Source organism: Oryza glaberrima, chromosome 1 (assembly GCF_000147395.1).
Source record: "Oryza glaberrima chromosome 1, OglaRS2, whole genome shotgun sequence".
Taxonomy (NCBI): domain Eukaryota; kingdom Viridiplantae; phylum Streptophyta; class Magnoliopsida; order Poales; family Poaceae; genus Oryza; species Oryza glaberrima.
Window position 1 is genome coordinate 5,497,519 of NC_068326.1, and position 23,180 is coordinate 5,520,698.

Below are 23,180 nucleotides of genomic sequence, written 5' to 3' on the forward strand. Positions count from 1 at the left end.
AGCCGTTAGGATTTAGAGAATCTGAAATGGAGAGTCTGTTGGAGTGTGCAGCAGATTTGGAGAGGAATCTTTATGGTTAGTTGGCTAAATAGACAAATGGAGAGCCAAAAATAGCCATGCTGTTGGAGATGCTCTAAGGCTGCGTTCGTTTGGGTGATAGGGAGTGAGAATGCACATCGTTTTCCACGCGCACGCTTCCCAAACTACTAAACGGTGTGTTTTTTGCAAAAATTTTCTATATGAAAGTTGCTTTAAAAAAATCATATTAATCCATTTTTGAAATTTAAAATAGTTAATACTCAATTAATCATGAGTTAATGGCTCACCTCGTTTTGCGTATCTTCCCAATCTCCTCAATCCCCTTCTCCTCAAACACACCCTAAAGCCGTTTTCGGCAGTTTGGGTTAGGATTTTTTTTATAATGAATTTTCATTAATCTAGCCTCTATATCCACAAATAATATACACAACCAAAATGATACGTGAGTACTTAGACTCACACCTCAACAAGGAGGAAAACACACAACCAAAAAACGAAAAGAAAACCAAACAACCTCGACACATCCTTGTTTCTCTACGTCCCACCTTGTTCTCTTGAAACAGCCCGATTTGATGAGTGGAAGTCGTCTAGTCGCCGCCGCCCCTAGTGCGCCGTCAATGTACACCTCCGTTGGTGCCATCTTTATCCATTTCAGATAAGCTGACGCCACACGCCGCCAGTTAGCCCACTTTCATGCGTCGTCATTCGTCGTTTAGCTGAAACTAGCCAACCATACACGAACCAATGGGATCAGCTTCCACTTTATCGGATTCACAGTGCTCAGACTTCCACTGTCTTGGGACGCTGCAGCCCCTAGGGCAGCCGCAGCCGCCGAGCGCCGTCGCTGTCTTCCGCCGTGCTTCGCTGTCCCTACCGCCGTCCGGAGGGACTCCATCGCCGACGCCTTGCCGGTTCCCGCCGCCCTCCTGACCACCTCCAGCCATCCCCAACCCACATGGCCAGGCGCAGGACCGGCTGCCTCTGGCCGCCATCGCCGCACCTCCACCTCCCACTTCCCCTCCGCCACCGTCCTGGCTACCGCGCAAACGCCGGTCAGCTTTGGCAGCGGCAGGACCAGATCTGGCTGGGGGAGAGGAAGAGACACGTGGGAGAGAAAGCGCCGAGCATGAGAGGCAAGCGTGAAAAACACGTGATGATTAAGAAAATTCAGTTTGGGTTTTTTTTTTGGGATAGAAATTCAGTTTGGGTTAGGATGCATACCTAAAATGAAACAACTCATTAACGTATATCTTTAAAAGTTTAAGAAAAAGAAGGAAAAAGATGGAACAGAGGAGGGGAGGTGTGATGAACGAACGCAGCTTACTTAACATCTTTAGAATAGACCTATGTTCCTAATTTGATCCTATGGGTTGAGAGTTGAGACAGAATGGCTCGGCACTCGGAACATATCTGCATATATTGACCCCAGAGATGTACGTATTGATGATTAATTTGGTCAGCTTTTGTCGTGCATGGACGGAAAGCAAGCGATGATGAGACGTGCATGCATGGAACCTCGATCACCAAATTGGGGGTGGTGTCGCCTTTGGATACGTCCGCTCGATCAATCCATCGATCGATATGATCTGATCGACACGAACAACCTACGATTACGAGGCCAGCCCTTCCGGACGATTAACTCGATCCTGTGATTGGAACAAATAGATGTACTTTTGATAGCAAGGAACCTATATACAGAGTGCATGATTAAAGAGAATAGAGTGGATCGTGGAATTCATGGCTTATCATGGATGTTGTCGAGGTGCTTTATTCTAGTACAGCTCCTACCTTTTAGCCGTTGGCATTCAGCTTTTATCGATTACTGGTGAGAGGAAAACAATGTCACTGCGAACTAAAGAAGTAATAGTAATATGGTGATGGAGTCGTGGGTGTATGACTACACCTATGAAGGTGGGCTTTTAATATGATTTTAGTGAGATCAATGATATATCGTGGGATTTCGTCTTTTTAAGTTTGTGTTGGGGAGCGTATTTGCACAAGTCAAAATGTGATATGGTGCATGTGCGTCTACTGTGTGATAAGAAAATTTAGGAACAATCTAAGCTACTAGCACTTAGAAGGGTATACTACACCACTGTAGCACATTCAGTTGGCTGCCTTGGGCTGTGAATCGAACCGACTTGCCAGAAGTCCAGCACCATCGCATGTGTGAGGTTTGATTTTAGCCCATCAATCCTCAGGAACCGGGCAACAATCCTCATATGTCTATTTTACCACACTCAACCTTTACTCCGGATCGGATTGCCTCTCTCAACCGTAATACCGGATATAACGCCTCCTCAATCTTTGAAACCAAAGCAAATTATTTCGTTTTCGGAGATAAACGAGGAGTTATATCCAGTATTGCGGTTGAAGGAGACAATTTAATCGGGAGCATACAGTTATCAGGCAAAATAGACTTGTTCCTCATTCCAAAGCCTAATAGCCCATCCAAGGTGGGCCCAAATCAAAAGCCCATTTGAAGCACCGGCAGTGGGCGGGCCTCCCACACTATCGCTCCCCCATCCACCACAACACGGACACACGGTCTTCCCCACCGGCGACGACGAGAAGCGGCGGCGCGTGCCATGTCGAGGTTCTGGAGGCCGGGGTCGGAGAAGCCGACGGCGGCGATCGTCGAGGACGAGGAGGGCGGCGTCCTCTTCCTGCCCACAAGCACCAGCTCCTCCTCCTCATCCGGGTGCTCCCCCAAACCCTAAACTAAACCCCTCTCTTCCCTCTCGCATTCTCGCGCGCGCTACTCGCGGTTTCTGAAGGTGTGGCTGCTCACCGCTGCTCTCGCCGCGGTTGGTTTTAGGTTTGGGTACGCGAGCTTGGAGCGGCAGCGGCAGCGGCTGCCGGTGTACAAGTACCGGAAGGCCATCCTCTACCTGGTGGAGCGGCACGCCACGACCATCGTCGTCGGCGAGACCGGCAGCGGAAAGTCCACGCAGATCCCTCAGGTATGTGTTCTAGGCGTATGAATGGCTCTCGGTTTCCCATTGCAGTTGCCACTGGGACGATTTTCTTGGTGTGCGGAGAGATCTGTCCGAGGCATTTGGTCGAACACCTGGGTTTGCTTGCGTGCGACCGGTGCATACGTAGTTGCATCCGCAGTTTATGCTGCACCTGCATGCACTTTTGTCTGGGTGCCTTAGGCAGCATGGTGGAAGGTTACATTTCAAAATTGTGAATACTTGCATGTCATGTCTGACTAATTCGTTTTGATTCCACCGAATACCTCATGTCTGTTCCCTAGTAAGAGAGACTGAGAGTAAAAACACCTTGTGTGCAAGACTGGCCTATGCTATGAGCTCTGGGTGCTTGACTGGATGAGAGCATGTGCTATGGCTTGGATCTCCAGTTTCATTTTCCTGCTTTCTGCATTTAATTGAATCACTTTGGTGCTATTGTTTGATTATATTCACCTTCTGTTAATGTATGTCATATTCTAGGGACATATATCAATATAAAGACATATCATAGTAAACATGAACAATGGCCTTCAAATCACCTAGAGGAATTTGTTTAAATGTTACTTACTTTAAAAGCCCATGAAAACTGCAAACAACATATAATCTGCCATTGTCTTCTGGCGGATGATGTTCCCTTTCCATCTTCATTGTATATTGAATCAGCACTACATAATTTCCCACCATCTTACTGGCAAATGATTTTCATTTCTGGCTTCATTGTATTCTTTTATCAGTACCTTAAAGAGGCTGGATGGGCCGAGGGTGGTCGACTTATAGGCTGCACTCAACCAAGACGATTGGCTGTGCAGGTATCCAGTGTTTGCAACCTTTATTTAGTTTTGCAGCTGTCTCTAGATTCTACACAAAATCGTGTCTTTCTGATTGACCATCTGATGATGACATGTGACATTATTTTTTCTTGGCTACAGAGAACTATTTCACTTTGATCTCATACCATGCCACTGTTGTGCTCTGTTGACTCATCCTCATTGGAAATACCTGCATGTGTAGTCCAATAGTTCAAATAAACATGGCATCTGAGCTAGAAGATTCTTCTTAAGCATTAGAGATGGTATTTTTGCAGTATGTCTCACATTTCCACAATAACTTATCGAACATATGTATTAGACTGTTTGCAACAGTTGTCCATGTGGTTAATGATCACAATCCCTATTTGGATTTGATCTTTAGAGGTAAGATTATATTGAGTTGCTGTTTGCATTTTCTTAATTTAAAAGATGAGTGTATGAAGGGTCAAGTCACCCCTTCTATATAAGGCTGATGTTCCATCTCTTTTCATTGCCCTTGCGGTGTCAATGCCTCCATGATGCAGACATGCCACTTGGGTCCAGGAACACCTTGACTAGGCCTATGGGCCAACCCTTAACATGCCCATTACAGTTTCTCACTTTCCATTCTAGATCATTTAGTGGATAGAATTTCATGTTTACTGACTTAAAGGATGTCAACTGAATGAAATTTTTTACAGTTTCATTCGTAGATGACATTCTTATTTTCATGCTCCAGTTCTGATAGACCTTTACTTTTCTTAGATTGCACCTGCAAATGCTTCTTTTTTTTATCTGATAATTGCCTTCCAACTCATAATGTTAGTAATTTGAACAGTCAGTTGCATCAAGAGTAGCGGAAGAAGTAGGTGTGAGACTCGGAGAAGAAGTTGGTTACACAATCCGATTTGAGGATCAAACAAATCCAGTATGACCCATTTCCTTTTTATGCCTGTTTTTTTTATATGGATTCTGCAGTATGAAGCATTGTTGTATATCTACAGTATTCCTTCACCGTTTGTCAATACAAATTAGAATAAAATTGTTTTTTTTTTCTCTCTCTCTCCTGTTAGTCTGCTTATTCCTTACATACCTGGTTTGGCAGGGTATGACCATGATTAAATTTCTGACAGATGGGGTATTGATCAGAGAAATGATGGAAGATCCTCTTCTGACCAAGTATAGGTATCAGTTTATATCACCCTCAACATCGACATGATCATAAGATGGCCATTCAAGTAGTCAACTGTCCATTTGTATTGATTATTGAACCATGTTTGATCCAATTGCACAAGTTTTGAGTGAAATACTTTGAGTGACATATTTTCAGTGGTATTAAACCCTTTTTCTAGTTTAAGAAAATGCATGACTAAGCTGTATTATTTATTGTCTTGCATGGTTTAGTTTCTTTGATTCACACACTAATCCTCTTTTTTTTTGTCAGTGTAATTATGGTTGATGAAGCCCATGAACGATCCATTTCAACTGACATGTTGCTGGGTCTTCTGAAAAAGGTTTTCATCTTTGGAATGTGCTAGTCTGATCTTTCCATATCTTCACGTGTGAATAATATTTTATCTGCCACGATGCTTGTATATTTACATGAATATAATCATATATACCAGATTCAACGACGTCGGCCCGACTTGCGTCTAATCATATCCTCTGCAACAATTGAAGCAAGATCCATGTCAACTTTTTTCAACATTAGGTCATTTCCTTATCTAGTAAGAATTAGCTTTGTTCTTTCATCTTTGCCCTCTGTTGCTTTTATGTATAGTACTTTAGGAAGTACTAAATAGGTAAACACAAGCAGGAAGTTCTTGATAAAGTGATTTAGTTCATAAGACCGTTTGGTGAATAATTGTGAAATTCATAAGACCGTTCCCCAACGAGACAGCTACTATGTCTGAACCTCATTGTAACCATGGTTAAGGATGCAGAACCAACATTATTAATGTTCCACCATCGATTGCTGCCCCTTTTGCAGCACTAGATCTTACCTTCTGTCCTATGACACCCATGGGCCAAGCATCCAAGGGGATATAAAACTGTTACAATAGTATTGGTTGGTATTAAATTAATACCAGGTATAGTTAGCACTGCAGCAGAATGTAAATATCAGCACACTGGCCTCAATAGGTTTCTCATGCATCATGCCTTCCTTTCTCGACTGTTTCTCATCAATAACAGCATGAAAGTACAGAAATGCCTTACCAGGGCAAATGCACCAAAATTTTTATTCCTGAGAATCTGAGATGTTTTATGACTGTTAACTTTGATGCATGTTCAGCTGTTTGGTGCTTCATTATATGCATCCATCACTTTAATAAAGTTCATGAGATCATTATATGCACTCTAGTTTGTCTATCAAGTTTGCGTGAGCAGCGGGTCTGATATTTGGATTTTTTATTTCATCTTCTATTGCATACAGGCGAAAGAATTCTATGCTTGAGTCTGCTGATCATTTGCCCAACCCAGAACCTGCTATTCTTTCTGTGGAAGTATGTTCTCCTTTCAAAATGGAACACACTTGAGCAAAGGCAGCCTCCTTTGTTACCAATAAAAGCATAATGTAATTATATTTTTGTTTTATAGGGTAAAGGTTACACAGTGGAAATCCATTATGTTGAAGAACCTGTTTCAGACTACTTACAGGCTGCTGTGAATACTGTACTTATTATTCACGAAAAGGTTAGTTTCTTCGTGCTGTCTGATAAATAATAGATAATTCTTTGTGTTATTATTATGCTTCTTAGTAGGATTTAAATGACTACCTAGACTTCAGGTTTTACTTATATCCTATTTTAGACTTGATTTTGCCTGGTTCATTGATTCCTTGTAACATAACAATGGTCATTATATACTTTTGTAGGCCATTTTACTTCCCAGTAAAATATTTAACTCGATCAGATTACTGTCTGTAGTACAATGAAGGTCAATTGCCGTAAACTACACCGGATTAGGAGAAGGGATGCAAATGGGTTGGCCCACGGGTACCCATCGACCCACGCTAGTTCCTTTGGTTTATAATTTTGCACCTAATACGAACTACAGAACTAGGAAATGAGAGAAACACATATCTTAATAGAGTAGTGTGGGTCATGGGGTGCCCATAAGTGGGTAAACTTGCATCCCTAACTAGGAGCAATATACTGGTACATGTAGTTTCATGCTCAGTCTTGTAAGCACTAAAACTAAAATTTTACCATCGCAGCTATCATGAAGATACATGTGCCCAAATCTTAACAATTATCCTTTGTAGTTAATAGACATTTGTTGAAAATTTTACCTTCACTGCAAGCATGATCTCCCCCAGCCTCTCTTCAATTTGAAGTCTTTGATATCAAAATAGTGGTAAAAGAAACTCAAGCTGATGTGATCATAGCACCACAATTAATTAGCATGGATCTCCGATATTTAATTGCATAATAGTGTCAATGAAATACTCTGCCACATTCTTCTCCATTTTACATTAAGCTCCTTTTTCTTTTTTAAAGAAAAAAAATCAACTCTTTTTGTTCAATAAATTTCATTTTCTTCACTCATCGACCATATTTATGCAGGAACCACCAGGGGATATTTTGGTATTTTTAACTGGCCAGGATGACATAGACGCAGCTGTTAAGATGCTAAATGAAGAAATTCAACACCGTGGAAGACATTATTTAGGTTGTTATTCTTCTGATGGTTATATAATAATGAAATAAACTAAGCTAACATTTACTAGTCACTCCCAGATGATCCTAAAATACGTTTTGGAATGGATGTTCTGGTCCTTTGCTGATATACCTTTTTTCTGCTTGGAGTAATTAATCATGTTTTTAATGCATTCATATTGTTTGGATTCTCAGACCTGCTGATTCTGCCCTTGTACTCTGGCCTTCCGCGGGGAGATCAAGTAAGTGATCATCAGTAGTTTTGTAGTGTGAAATCTGTTGTGTTTACTGCTTAGCTATTCTTCTCTGGCATTTTAGGACCTCATTTTTACTCCAACTTCAAAAGGGAAAAGGAAGGTTGTGATATCAACAAACATTGCTGAGACGTCATTAACTCTAGAGGTAATGCATATGTATATGTATGCTAACAAATTCCATGGTGGTTGTTACTAACTGCTCTCAATGTCGTGCAGGGCGTGGTGTATGTTGTTGATAGTGGGTTTTCCAGGCAGAAGTGTTACAATCCGGTACTTTCTATTTATACTCAATTATATGGTCCACTGTTCTTCTAGATATACTACACTTCTACAATTTGGCTACCCTAGATATATCTATACTCTTGTTCCTTTTCATAGAACCTTTTTAGTAAACTTTTTTCTAATCTTTCTTGTATATTTCTTGGTTTAGTCCTTTTCCTGTCTATAACTTGCATCCTTTTGGCCTAGATTTCTGATATCGAGAGTTTAGTTGTCGCACCAATATCCAAGGCATCCGCAAGACAAAGAGCAGGCCGAGCTGGAAGGGTGCGACCAGGAAAGTGCTTTAGGTCTGTTGGACAGTTTTCTCATTGAAGTTTGTGTTTTTATTGATAGTTCCCTTATAGTGATTTGTATCTATCCTCTTCTAGCGGCAATTATATTTGGTCAGTTATGCTGGTGTTGTGTTTTTATTATTATATTATAAAATGTTCCATGATTCTATTTACCTGAGTCTGTGTTTTCTGGATGACTTGCTGAATACTTTGAGCTATTATTTTATCTACTATTTTCTTTGTATGTTTCAATCCTTCATCTTGAATATTTTATGAATAAATCTGCATTCATATAGTCCCTTGTCAGTGTACTCAATATATTAAAATTTGACAATCAGCTAGCATTCTGCCCGCAAATTGTGATGGATGCAAAACAAATATAGTGTAATATCTAAAGTTCATAACAAAAATAGAAAAGATTGTATGATATAATCAACCATGGAACCACCTACATATACACTTACCGAAAGAATGCGGTTTCCTTAAAAAGATTGCAAACAAGTGAACAACACACAGATGTCTATGTATATGCAGGCACACACTTTTTTTGGTAGTGTTTGTGTAGAGAGCATCATCTCTCTCAACCCCTCCTTTTATAAGTAATAGAGATACATGCAAAGGCATACAGGTTGATATGTGAAATACTCCATCCGTTTCAGGTTATAAGACGTTTTGACTTTGGTCAAAGTCAAACTACTTTAAATTTGACTAAGTTTATAGACAAATTAGTAATATTTATAATACCAAATTAGATTAATTAAATCAATAATTAAATATATTTTCATAATAAATTTGTCTTGGGTTGAAAATGTTATTATTTTTTTCTACAAACTTAGTCAAACTTAAAGCAGTTTGACTTTGACCAAAGTCAAAACATCTTATAACCTGAAACGGAGGGAGTAGTGTATATGCGAAGGCATAAAGATTGATATGTGAAATAGTGTATATGATTTTTAAAGATCTATGCAAACACATATATACTGAGATGTGAAATGGTATATATGTTTTTTCTTCTTTCCTGCCACAACATGATATAAACTGTAAATTGTTGCATTGCAATCAGTGGAAAGTCAAAAACTATATATTTGTGGATGGTGAACATTTATACTCATAGATCAAATGCTCTGTAAACTGTAATGTTCTTGGCTAAGGTTCAATATTTAATTTCCTGGTTTTGTGCATGTGATTGTTTGGTATCTGCTGCAGGCTTTATACAGAGGAATTTTACCTTAAAGAAATGCAGCCAGAAGGGATTCCTGAAATGCAAAGGTCTAACCTTGTTTCCTGCATAATACAGGTGTCCTTCCTTTCCAAATTATCTCGAATAATACAGTTTTATGCTTATACTATACATGGATAATGCATGAACATGTCATATTCAATAGTTACTACTAACTTACTATATTTTTAGTCCATTAGTTCTTCTAAAGAGAATAATTTGCTGAGTATTTTAAGATGGGTAAGCAGTGTGTAAGCGAAAGATTACCTTGTAGTCTTATGGCCTTGTATGCTGAATCAAATATTGCATATCATAAAAATCATACACATAATATTTCTTCATGTTGAACAGTGATGTTTTGTGGTGGTATTATTATTTGAGTATGCCATTGCCAATTGACAATTGGCAGACTAGGAAAGTACACCTCGCAGGAAATATTGATTGTACAACCAAAAAGGATTTTCTATCTTCCATTAGTTATTTTCCTTTCATTGATAATGTTTGTCAGCCTCAACCTAGACTGCTAGAGTGCAGCTAATTTGGGCCACTTGTGGTCAATGGAACTGACTATAGATTAAACAGTTAAACATTGAGATTATACGGTTTGTTTGAAAGCTTTTTAGAATATTAGGATTTTTTTTGTTTGTGAGAAGAACTACAGGAACTTTTACTACTGTGTCGAATTCTTGTGTCATGAATAAGTTGCTAAAGTCTAGCTTGGCATGCTGAGTCATGAGATTAGGAAGATGCGCACAAAACTTTAATACACTGCAGAAAATCAGACAAAATTTCTTTTAAACATTAAAGCATGTTAAACTTTAAAAATGTACATAGACATGATTAATTTATACTCCCTCCTTCCCAAATTGATCATCATATAATGGAATTCAAAATTTCTCAAATTGATCATCATATAACCGCATGGATACGGATTTCATCACAATACAATTAATGTAGCATGGGAGAATGTGTGCATGCTAAGGTGTAATTGGCATGGTGTTTTAATCGATGCATACATTATGGGAGATTGTGTGCATGGTGTCTTGATTGATGTGATTTAAATAATCCTTGGTCTTGGTGCATAAATATATATGATGATCAATTTGGGAAGGAGGGAGTATTGTTTTCTGAGTTGTATGATGGCATATGTTGCTAGTTTCTGTTGTACATAAGATATTATCTGAAATTATTACATGATGCATTATTGAATTATTACATTCTGGGATGGCAGTTGAAAGCTCTAGGAATAGACAACATTTTGGGATTTGATTGGCCAGCTTCTCCATCACCTGAGGCAATGATTCGAGCTCTTGAAGTTCTATATTCCCTGGGAATCCTTGATGAAGATGCCAAACTAACAGTACCCCTTGGCTTCCAAGTTGCTGAGATCCCTCTGGTATGTAGCTTATTACTTTATTTTGTGACCTGAATTATATCTACACTTGGATTTTCAGAACCTTTTACAATTAACTACTTGAACTAGTTATTGTAGTACCAAGCTAGTACTTTATTTTTCTGTTGTGAATTCTATCTATAACTAATGAGTAATGATACTTTTCTAAAAAAAAACAGCATGGGTTATAATTTATAATCTTCCGTAAGTTCATGATTTAATTAAATGCTCATTGAAAAAAAAAACTATTATCTGTTTGATTGTATCTGCGGGGACACATGGATTTGGACGTAAGAAATGTAATAAGGCTCTTTAAATGATGTTGCAGCTTTAATGGTCGTTGAAAAAAACAGCAATTATTTAGGATGTAGTACATCTCACAGTTGAAGAATGTATCATATTGAAGTATCTCGAGTTGAATAAAACATTTAGGTCATATAGAATGAACGATGTTATGGTAAAACAGGACATATGTGTACTATGATTAACTAAGCACTAAGGTCATTGTGAAACTAAGAACAGTTACGTCTTTGTGTAGACCGATGTTCAAAGACAAACTAAGGACATGCATGATTATTGTAACTGCTAGCCCAGAATAGTCCTTATGGGAGTAGGATGGATTATAGTATCTTTCTAAATTGTTCATGAAAGTACATTTGCAAATTGCTACTTAATCTTCTTAGCTTCGATAGATGCATGGTGGTAAGTATCTGTTTCCTGCAGCCAATAACTATTTCGATATGTTCTACTGTATTGCTAAGCTTTATGAACTGTGGTGGTTGTTTGATGACTATGTCTCTACCTTGCCATATTTTATTACATATCAGTTCTGACAGCGTTTGACATCATGCTGCTGCATTGGTCATTATACTTGAAGCTGAAGGACTCATGTCCTATTATACTTCTTCAAATGTTTTTGTTATCTTTTTACTTAAGTGTACTTTTATGGCGAACAATTCTCTCAAGATATTTATATGCACATTCTAATCTCTTGCAGGACCCTATGATTTCAAAAATGATCCTTTCAGCCAATAATTTCGGATGCTCTGATGAGATATTGACCATAGCAGCATTTCTATCTGTTCAAGTTAGGACTTCTCTAAGATGCTTCTCATTTGTTTGCTACTTCTGTACTCTTTATGCTTTGGGCTGTTCTAATCTTCAGTTGTACTGACACTATTGATTTGTACAGTCTGTGTGGGTTTCCATGAGAGGAGTGAAAAAAGAGTTTGATGAAGCTAAGCTCCGTTTTGCTGCTGCTGAGGTATGCTTGATCAACTTGCTGCTAACCTTCCTTGGTTCACTCATTAGTCATTAAGCTGGTATTATATAGTTGCTGCTAATATTTACACACAAAATAAAGGAGTGTTTTGTCAATAAATAGATCCAAATCCTAATATGCTTGATCTCTGATGATGTTCCAGAACTAGACAGTTGCTATTATGTTTGCAATTGATTTCTCGTACCACTTTTATGCACTGATTTATGATGGGGGCATATAACCAGTAAGTTGACTCTAGTAATGTGCTGCTGGTTACTATCTGAGCACAAATTGTCAGAAGTGTGCATTGCACCTAACTGCCTATATTTGTTCTTGGTTGTTTCTTTTTGTGGTCGTTGTTGACACTCCTGAATATATCTTGTACCCCAGGGAGATCATGTGACGTTCCTGAATATCTACAAAGGATTTCATCAATCTGGAAAATCTAGTCAGTGGTGTTACAAGAACTTTTTGAACCACCAAGCATTGGTCTGTGCTCACTGCATAGAGACGATATTTCACACTTGAGATTGTGCACTTATCCAATGTTTTTTGTTTACATTGCTACACTTACACATATTGATTTGAAGAAAATCCTCTCCCTTTTTGCTGCAGAAGAAGGTTATTGACATCAGGGAGCAGCTTGTCAGGATTATCAAGAGGTTTGGCATACCACTAACATCATGTGATAGAGATATGGAGGTATTGTTTCACATTTCCATTAATTTGTATTGGTACTTACAGGATTCACGTTTTCATTAATTTGCTTTGGTACTTAGAGAACATTAGCTCTCAAATGTATTCTCTAATTCCACTGTAACGTACAGGGAGGAACTGTTCATGTGATAATATTCACCTGAAGAATACCCTTAGGCACAAAATCAGATTGCACTCTTATCTTTAAATTGAAGTTAGGGTTCCCCTTGGAACATTCAGATGAATTAACTCTCACGTCTTTCGCTACAGCTATAGATGCACCCTCTCCTCTAAGCAGCTCTTTGAGAAATCACTTATAGTCTCTTTTCTACGGTGTTATTATTGAAGCCATTATTTTGCTTATCCCAATGTCTCGTACATCTTTCGATAATGTCACTGTGGCAGTTATTCTATTCTAGCCCAACATAATTTTTCCTCATTTTAATACTTAATGCATTTATACTTGGATAGTTTGGGGTGTAAAATATTAGTTTTGACTATTTAGGTGATTCAGTAATAATGTAATCCTATGTTAACACAGAATATATCCAAATGCAAAGAGTATATGTAAATACATGTATTAAGTGGGGATATCCTGAGCAAACCACTATTTGTACTAACACAACTACCATTGGCCCACATCTTTGTTAGTTTGTTTCAATCTTAGAGCTGTTCTGTTTACAATTCTTTTCCTCCATGTTACTAATACCATAAGTCCATAACTTACTGAAGCTTTGATTTGCATATGCTAAACACATTATCATCTCGATATTCTGCAGGCAGTAAGAAAAGCTATTATTGCTGGTGCATTTGCTAATGCATGCCATCTAGAGGTATTTGCTTGATTAATCTTATATCCCATTGCATTACAGGGCAGATTTTATTCTCATACATCTCCAACATATAGTCAGAACGTAATATCCCTGAAAAAGCCTAATATAAGGTTTGGAACTGAAAGTTGTTTATTGTAATGTCGACAAACTGGAATCTGATGTTCCTGCATGATTTTGAAAATATGAAACCTAGAGGATTGGACCAGCCCAGAGAAAGAAAAGAACCCTGCAATCACCTGACCTTACTGGGATTTTGATGAACTGACCCACCTGTGTTATATTCAAAAGAACAGTCCAGTTGTTACAATGAAATGAATTATTAGAAACTAGTAAGTGGTAATCTGAGTTGAGTTGTACATGAGAATCACTAAGGCCATTGTCCTGGTATATAAGACATACTACCCTCTAATTTGTCTGAGATGAAGTTGGGTCCTCCTACAGTCAGGTCTGCGAGGGAGCTCGGTCACAAAGCATAATCGGATCGACTGAATCAAACATCTGTGTTGAGTTGGGCATATATATACAGTTGGAAGTGCATCGCTACCTGTGTTTCATGTGTCATTATTTTTCTGTGCAGGCAGTTTAGAAATTCAATAAGGTGGACCTATCTTTTATTCTTCCACTAAGATTAGTTACCTACTATAGCTATGAAAAATTGACAGAAATCTGAACTATATATTTGAATTCCTGTGGAAATGATGTGTTCTTGCACATATGTACTTCATCTAAGTTTTATATGATTCTTTTCTCTGCTATATTATAGGAATACAGCCAGAATGGGATGTACAAAACAATAAGGACCTCACAAGAAGTTTATATTCATCCTTCTTCTGTGCTATTTAGGTGAGTTTAATTACAATATTCTATTTTATTGTAATGGGTTTTCTTGTTATGTAGTTTTTCTATAGACTTCTTGACATCTTCCTTGCATTTTAGGGTTAATCCAAAGTGGGTCATCTACCAGTCTCTAGTTTCAACTGATAAGCACTATATGCGTAATGTTATTGCCATTGAACCATCATGGCTTACGGAAGCTGCACCACATTTTTATCAGTTCCGGACACCCAATCCTGCCCTTCACTAACTATATGATGGTAAATTTATTTCTTTCTGTTTACTCATTATCAACCGTCTTCCATAGTTACAATTTTGTGAAGTTTATCCATGTTGATCGCAGAAAACTGCTACTTGATCTTTGCACCTTTTTGCCCTTTTTGGCTATTCTACTTATTACTTAAGGGTAGTTGGATGGAGTTTCACCACTTTTAGCACTCAACTGGGTGCTTGGATGGTTTGCACTTTTAGCACTTTTAAGGGTAGTTGGAGGGTTTGCTCCGTTGTTACATACTAACTGCTTTCGTGTTAATCTATTGAGGGCACATTGGGAGGCAAAGGAGTACGTGCCGTGTAGACTGATAGTTCTACTATGCCAGCGGAAAGTAGCTGCCATAGCTTTATATCCTTCCTATTCCTATATTGCTGCAGTCTACTGCGTTGAATTATCTGTGTGGCAATATGAATGTTGTCGTGGCATTGTCAGAGAGGAATTATTTCTGTTAATGACAATCACTGTTACCCTGCGTCATGGTATATGCAACTCATGGGTATATTGTTTTCATCATTTTTGTGGGGATAGTCTGATGCGATAGAATTTATTGGACTAAAGAGTAAAAGACCAAAAATATTTACTATTGTTAGAGCTTTATCTACTTGCCAATCAAGTAGCATCATTCTAATTTGCATTGTACTCTTACTTCAGTTCAAAATAAATGATCATGGACCTAGATTCTCTAGCATTATTTCAAAGCAAGTCAAGTATCTAGCTGCCAATAAGAGCAATCCATTTGCTTAGCATTGTCTTGTTTGTGGTAGATGGTATAGGATATGTTCATCCGCCCCTGATTCTTATTCCCTGAGAGCAACATGTTGTTTGCTTGCCACTTGGCTCCTGTTGCTACCAGCTTCTCCCAGAGCTCCGTGCAAATAGATGCTAGCAGGTGTGTGTTCTCTCAACGATAGGATAATGAACCGACTGATCTTTTGACTACTTTAGAATGAACTATGCATGAAGTCAAGGACATATGAAAAGAAGCCTCGAAGTGTATAATATCTCTATAAGAAACGGAGTTTGGGACTTGGGGTTGCTGTTTTTAGAACCTGCTTTCACCTTTTTCGACAAGTGGAGAACATCTCAGTGATTGTGAGATGTCTTGAGCACAAGGTAAAGAACATCTAGATTTAGTAAGCCGTCAAACCTAGAATGACCAGCCAGCATGTTTTATCTAAACTAGCAAAATACCGGTGCATTTCATCGAGCTCTAATTGAAACTAAATTATCACTCTGTGAATAACAATGACAGGATAAACAATGTGTTGTACACTATATATGAAGCAAATATAGCTTCTCACTCTAGTACATTGTTGGTCAGTAATGATGAGCCCACAAGATAGATGGTGGCCCCCACTTGTCAGATAGATGGGGGGTGATAGAACCACCACCACCATTAGCTTCTTTAGGATAGTATAGATAATCTAATGCTCTTATGATTTACTAACTCATACCTTGCAATCCAGTTGCTCATTGCCAAAAAACCAAAAGGAATTCTCAATTAAAAATAAAAAAGAAAAAGGAATGCATAAATATGCTTGAAGCAAATAATTTGGTGTACGGATTAGATTGGTTGGGCTGAGTAGGATTTGGAGACATCCCTTTTATGATAGGGTACTAGAATCGATAAGTTGAAAAAAAGGGTCCTGTCGATGCGGTTCATTTCTCATCTTTGGATAAATATTGTGATTAGTGGTGTGACAGGAACATAGATCATAGGATCGTCTGTTTGCTGGCTGTAGCCAAATTTTAAAACTTGATTTTATAGCTAATTTTAGGTTTTTTTTATCGTAGTATATTTTTAAACTTTGATTTTTAAACCATGAGTAATACAAATATAAAAGCTTTACTTTACTCATAAATTATTGTTGTTTGTTTTCACATTTCAATGGCTTACCAGAGGTAGCTCAACTAATAAGTCCTTGATATCAGCATTAATTTTATTCAGTTTACTGTCTTAAATTCCCACGTCTTTACTCAAAATAAGTTGAAGCTGATATCGTGTTTACACTTAAAATTCACTCCCAACTGTTTCTTTTGCTGCTGCATGATTTTTTTTTTCTGGTAAGATTTTTTAAAATGGAATTCTTCGCAATGTGCATGGGCAGGTGGTTAATGGAATCCTTTTAGTTATGTATACAATTTTGGGTACGATTATAACCTTTTAAAAATTTTATTTTGTGCAATGTGCAGGCTGTAAACCAGCCATATGCCAGTTAAGTATGCAAATATGTTTTATTCACCTGCAAAAAAGAGAGAAGAAGAATAAGAGGAAGCTTGTCTTCATTATTCTCAGTTTGAACCACATTAAGGGCATGTTTTGGGAGCTTAAAATTCTAACAAGCGGATGTTTGGTAGCCAACTTTCGAGAATCTGGAAAAAGCTTTTTCAGCTTCTGGTTTTTAGTTTATTTTTTGGATTCTATAACCACAGCTTGTCAGAACTATACCAAAAGCTAGATTATTTAGGGAGCTTCTGATTTTAAGAGAAATTGCAGCAGCCGGAAGCTCCCCTAACAGACCTTAAAACACAGCCGTGGCCACCAGAATGGGCTCACCTGAGCCATCTGTACTTTTGAGATCGACTTGCCAGAGGTACACTTTTTGGTCCTGTGATGGGAACGGCAAGGAAAGAGAAGCCACGTTTTCTGCTGATAAACATGCCACAGGTCATATAGGAATTATGTGGTTTGATGGAGCTATGGACCCTGCACCTGTCGGGATTGGCGCGTAAGACCCGCGTTAAGGAACTAAGTAAACCATTCTGATTAAGACCACCTGGAATTATCTCGTGATTACGGCACAAATCGATGAATTTGGCCGACAAGTCTAAAGGCAAAAGAGAGCCACTAGATCTCATTCCTGAAAAAGTATTTTATTGTAATAACCTGTGGGTGCTGATCTTGCTTGTTATGTTGTCGTATTCGGAATTTTAAGGGGTGGTTAGTACAAAAATAGGACAAACGTAAGCATATCAGATAAAGCAAACTCATTAGTATATTTTTTTTTAGGGAAACTGATTAGTAGAATTGATGTCCGCTGCAAACCAACTCGCTATTAAAGTGGACTTCATGGTCCATGAGACCATGACTGCGGATATAGATTAATACGGAGTAGTCTTTTTACGGTGATCGCATAGAGAATGTTTCAGCAAAACCAACCAAACTAAATCTCGTCATCGTAGTGATGACTGACCACTATGTTTTACAGTTGATATTTATAATGGTACAAAAGTCACAATGGACGAACTGGCTACTGGCCAGCAGCTGGTGCCGGCTGTCATAAACAACTTTCAATAATAATAACAATTGCACAAGACAGGATAATAACACGGGATTCTTATTCGTGTTACGCGTGTATTCCGCGGATCCAACGCTACTTATTGTAGCGATCAATAATCCGAGTAGTTTCTTTTGGATTGCCAGCGTATAGCTTATCTTTCATAAAGCTGCGAGTGACAGACTAGTTACCCTTGTTCGAAAGCTTGCCTTTTCTGCAGTCCGAGGATCCCGTCCCCCGCCGTAGCTGTAGTGCCGTCAGCCACTGACATGTGGGTCCCAGAGGACCATCTGTCTGCTGTGCCAATAAAATTTTGTCAATGATAAAAGAAAATTAGTGTACGGAATAGTTTATATGGAAAAGATGATATGGTACACATCGTCGAAGGCGACCCGGTGCCTTCAACCTAGCAGGGTTGGAATAGCAATTTGCCAATATGGTGCTCCAAATTGTGTTTATCCACATGTTGGCTTTTTTTTTTTGGGGGGGGGGGGGGGGGGGGGGGGGTAATTGGATCCAAGCCACTGCAAATATGCCAATTCGAAATTCGAAAAAATGCCACTGAAAATTGGAGAAATTGAAACTGTACCACTCTATATTTTCCGTAAAAAATCCCTATTACCCCCCTACTGCACGTGGGCCCCACCTCCCTCCCCTTTCTTCTCTTTCCCCTTCCTCTCTCGCCACCACCATTGACACGGCAGGTGTCGTCGCCGTTGTCATCTTAGAGATGGAGGTCGGGCCGGGTTGTGCTTGCATCGTCGTCGTCGAGCGCCTCGTCTTAGAGCCAGCTGGTGGGGCTGCGCTGCGTCGTCGTCATCGTCGAGCGCCTCGTCTCAGAGCCGGCGGGTCGAGCTGCACTGCGTCGTCATCATCGTTGAGCCCCTCGTCTCGAAGCCGGCGAGCCGGGCTGCGCCGTCGTCATTGTCGTCGAGTGCCTCGTCTCAGAGCCAGCAGGCCAGGCTGCGCCTGCGTCGTCGTCGTCGAGCCCCTCGTCTCGGAGCCGGCAGGCCAGGCTGCGCCTACAGTGTCATCGTTCGCTCCCCCGGCAAGGTCCTCGGCCACCGCCCCTGTGCCGGTTGCCACCCAGCCACCGCTGCGTCACCGTCCTCAACCCTTGTCGCCGCCACCACCGACCTCCTTCCCCCGTGCCGCTCGTCCCGCTGAGCTTCGCCCTTGGCTCCCTGGTTGCTCATTCCCCTTAGCCGTTGTCCTCTTGGGCTCGCCGGCCTCCATGGTGGAGAAGCGCCCTGGCCGTTGATTCCCTTAACGACAGCGGCGAGGGTGTCGCGTCCGCCGGTGGGGACGATGAGGAATGGACGGGTCATGGCTGCTGCCGGCGGAGGAGCAACGAGAGATGGAGGGGACCGCTTGCTAGCTGCAGTGGCAAGGACCAGCGAGTCCGAGGTGGAGGGCTCACCGGCGTCCATGGCGAAGAAGCAAAGAAAGGAAGAGGGAGAGAGATGATGGAGGTTGACAGAAAACTGGATGGGAGTGGCATGATTCCAATTTTCCCAAATTCCAGTGGCACGTAGCCGATATTGTAAATAGTAGTGATATTTTTTCGAATTGGCATATTTGCAGTGGCATGGATCCAATTAACCTCTTTTTTTTTTTTTGTCTTTTTGGCAAAGAGTGCCATACAACAGTTGTGTGCCCAGAAAATGTTTGCTAAACTGTGATTTAGCTAATTGTGTGTATAGAACAGATGGTACATTAGACTAAGATTTTAGAGTGCACGACGAACTTTAGCAACCAAATGCCAGCCTTAGAAAACCCTTTTGCACTAACAAACTCTTTGGGGGCGTAGACGAGGAATTGAACCGTGCTCACCATACACTACTTGTGAATTCTCATGATTTTATCTTTTCTTGTAATAAGGGGTTTCATATAGAGGACACCAGGGTTATTGGATCCTGGTACTAAGCTTCGCCCTGCTCTTTTAATCCGGGGAAATGCCGAAAGTGTGGTAGGGGGTTGTAGGTGGCTGTGTTCGTTAGGTCTGTTTCCCAACCCAAACAATGCGCACGAAAAATGGAGTGGTCCATTAGCGCGTGATTAATTAAGTATTAGCTATTTTTTTTAAAAAAATAGATCAATATGATTTTTTAAGCAACTTTCATATATAATTTTTTTTTAAAAAACGCACCATTTAACAGTTTAAAAAACGTGCGCACGGAAAACGAGATAGAAGAGTTGGGAACAAGGGTAGCGAACAAAGCCTTAAGTCTACCTATTGGGATTTAAAGCTTGATTTTCATAAATATGGTTGTGAATATCTTTAGTTGGTACATAGACGAGTTACTTCCTCCGGTGAATATTAATTGTCGTTTTTGGCACACAAATTCTACTAAGCGCAGGTCAATTCAACTGTTTTAAACAACATATGTTTTAGAGGGAGTTTATTTTAATTGTTCAAAAAAATATAATGAAAAAAAACAACAATCCATTTTTTGAAAAGAATAACCAACGGGATTGGGAATTTACTTGTGTTTTGCTAAAATGGCATACATAACTCGCCTATTTGTAAATAGATTTGAAATAGCACATGGATGGATGGATGGAGCACTGGATTATCCTGGACTAACGGCACAAGTTAAGATCTAAAAAATAAGTTTAATAATAATAATAATAAAATAACTGATGAACCTGCTGATCTGTTGGATGAGAGTGGTAGATCTATTCCTCAGGATCAGATCACTCCAAATTATTAATTATAGAAACAAGGTGCCTACTGTGCGGACACATGCAGCGCCAATCAGCTGGAACATGAGTGACCTGAAAAGTACTCCCACAGAAAACAGTGTTTGCTCATTAACACGTGATTAATTAAGTGTAGCCTAAAAACTTGAAAAATGGATTAATATGATTTTCGGAAGCAACTTTTCTATAGAAAACTTTGCAAAAAAATCGAATTGTTTATCAGTTTTAAAAGCGTACGTAAAAAAAAAAGAGAGAGATATGAGTTGAGAAAGAAGAGGGAAGAACAGAGTCTTAATTGAAATATAGGAGTAGATTTTATTTGCCTCCGTTTAAAAATTTGCACTTGCAAGAGCGATTTGCCTTTGTTTTTTATTTGTCCATCTCGACCAATTGTTGGTGGGTTGCATGACCATCCTAGTTTTTTATTTTTTATAAAAGCAATTCGTAGCTTATACAAGCAGTCTGCATCCAGTTGCTAATGCAGTGCATAAGCAGATCTATAAGCACTTGTTTTGTCAAACATCCAGCGGGGTCAGGCTTTACACACGGTGACACGGTCTTCAGAAAGAAAAAAAAAAGCATTGAAAATCGCCATGTTATTGTCGTATAACTTGTTGCCTGTTGGCATCACCGAGTCACGATCATGTACCACTGTGCTTTTATATAGCAACGAAGCTAAGGATAGTAGGACTTAAATGACCAAATGCCAAAGCTATCCTCGCAAGAAAAGAGAAGAGCAAGACGATATATCAATTTCTGAGCTCAAAGAGCTGAACTTTCGGTTTATTTGGGAATGAGAAATTAGGATCTGATTCTAAAAAATTATATGTGGCAGCAGTGTGAACTCTGGATCCTCCACGGTCCATCCAAAGATCTCAAACAAACATCAAAATAAATCAGCGGGTCCCACAGTTTGATTTAGAAAGCTAATCTCTTTGACAGTTATGGCCATGTATGCGGCCGAGCCATAATTTTTGCATCGTTTATGCACATTATTGAGCCAAATGGACTCTTAAAACGAAATTCAGGATCTATCCTCCGGGAGAGCTGAGGAACAAAATTCTTGAACATATATTCTAAGTTCCTGTGCTCATCATAAAAGTATTAAGGGTGTGTTTGATGCTTTATATTGCTTGGATAATGAATGGCTTTTTTTTTATCCATTCAGCCTGCAGGGAATTATTGCTAGGCACGTGATTCATGAATAGATCCTTACGTATTATACAAAGGAGGAACCTCCCAAGCTCCATCACCACTAGTCTAGCGTCTCAAGAGTTTCACTGATGTCGGATCGAGCATCCCTAAGTGATACTACCATCGAATCCGGTAGCCCCAAGCTTCACAAGTACCAGATCGGGGCATCCGCATTCCCCAACTTGCGACTGCCGCCATTGCTCATCATTGTCATAGGCACTACTTTGTGAGAAGCTCGTCATCATAGCTGCAATAGCCACCTCAAGCTCGTCACTAGTAGTTATTGCCACCGTCGTTATAGTTATGTGTTGTAGCCGCATGAGCAACCTTGCCAGAATAGGGATGAAGACTGGAGAGAGAAGAGAGAAGGGATCAGAGGTGAAGAGAGAGAAAAGATAGCGGAGAAATGGCTGACATGATGCGTGTATTTTTTTTTCTCTTGAAACGAAGCACACAAGATAGGTGTGAGATTTCATTTTAATGTAGCATGAAAAAAATAAAATTACAACCCTGAAATGCTACGATCAGGAAAGAAAAGAAAAAACCTCTCAGATACCAGCTTAAGAAAAGAATTAACGTCGAGCTGATCACCGTTATACGTGATTGGTCGCCATAACACTACAATAGAGACATAGGTGCTCTCCCCTACCACAACTCCAAGCTACTAGCCACCCACGAATTCCTAGTCGTCCGTGCAGAAAGGGGTTGATGAGATTGAGGGCGAAAGGGAAAAAGATCCACACATTCCTCTCTCGTAGTATCAGGTGCTCGCACCAAAGCATTATTTTAAAATTCTAGTTTTTTTTCTTTTGTGAAACCTCAAATTATAGATTTGCCTTGTTCACAATTTTTCAATGTTTAAGCTCATGGTAATTTCTGCACACAATAGGCCAAAATATGGTTTCGCACCTTCCATAGTTTTTATACGCGTATGTATAACATGTCATAGTTTGATTGTTTGAGTGTGGTTACTTGGAAGAGACAATCCCTTATATACCCCTGAAATTTTACCTAATCCCTTCTATACCCTTGAATTTTGCTTAATTCCTTGTGTACCCCTAAAATTTGATTTTGATCCCTTACATACCCCTCCCGTCAGTTGACCGTGTATTTTCTATAAAAATGACCATTTTACCCTTGGATGAACAAAGAAATTCATGAATTACATTATTAAAAATATAAAAGCTTATCACATGAGACTATTATAGTTATGAGTTTGTTGT

At 39.5% G+C, this 23,180-nt stretch overlaps 1 protein-coding gene and 1 pseudogene across 5 annotated transcripts; both read left to right on the top strand.

The window, feature by feature from the left end:
- The first annotated feature begins 2,564 nt into the window (after positions 1 to 2,564).
- Positions 2,565 to 22,223, top strand: LOC127779371 (probable pre-mRNA-splicing factor ATP-dependent RNA helicase DEAH9). Of its 5 annotated transcripts, none has more exons than XM_052306141.1 (24): positions 2,565 to 2,740; positions 2,858 to 3,002; positions 3,749 to 3,823; positions 4,641 to 4,730; positions 4,908 to 4,987; positions 5,247 to 5,316; positions 5,428 to 5,513; positions 6,237 to 6,306; positions 6,401 to 6,496; positions 7,369 to 7,474; positions 7,657 to 7,703; positions 7,780 to 7,863; positions 7,935 to 7,988; positions 8,187 to 8,287; positions 9,479 to 9,569; positions 10,723 to 10,887; positions 11,882 to 11,971; positions 12,077 to 12,148; positions 12,536 to 12,634; positions 12,761 to 12,847; positions 13,621 to 13,674; positions 14,438 to 14,517; positions 14,611 to 14,768; positions 21,932 to 22,223. In XM_052306141.1, the coding sequence occupies exons 1-23, from the start codon at positions 2,628 to 2,630 to the stop codon at positions 14,756 to 14,758; spliced, it is 2,103 nt and encodes a 700-aa protein (XP_052162101.1). In that variant the 5' UTR covers positions 2,565 to 2,627; the 3' UTR covers positions 14,759 to 14,768; positions 21,932 to 22,223. The 5 variants fall into 5 exon arrangements, with proteins under 5 accessions (XP_052162101.1, XP_052162093.1, XP_052162084.1 ...); XM_052306133.1 differs by lacking the exon at positions 21,932 to 22,223 and adding an exon at positions 16,976 to 18,333; XM_052306124.1 differs by lacking the exon at positions 21,932 to 22,223 and adding an exon at positions 15,050 to 16,966.
- LOC127754939 (uncharacterized) lies at positions 18,791 to 19,713 on the top strand (annotated as a pseudogene).
- Positions 22,224 to 23,180: the final 957 nt, after the last annotated feature.

Bases quoted from the DNA above. Each gene is read 5' to 3' on its own strand.
- LOC127779371 (XM_052306141.1), top strand. From the start codon at position 2,628: ATGTCGAGGTTCTGGAGGCCGGGGTCGGAGAAGCCGACGGCGGCGATC. The intron at 3,824-4,640 runs GTATCCAGTGTT...TAATTTGAACAG, and splicing joins CAAGACGATTGGCTGTGCAG to TCAGTTGCATCAAGAGTAGC. The intron at 13,675-14,437 runs GTATTTGCTTGA...GCTATATTATAG, and splicing joins CTAATGCATGCCATCTAGAG to GAATACAGCCAGAATGGGAT.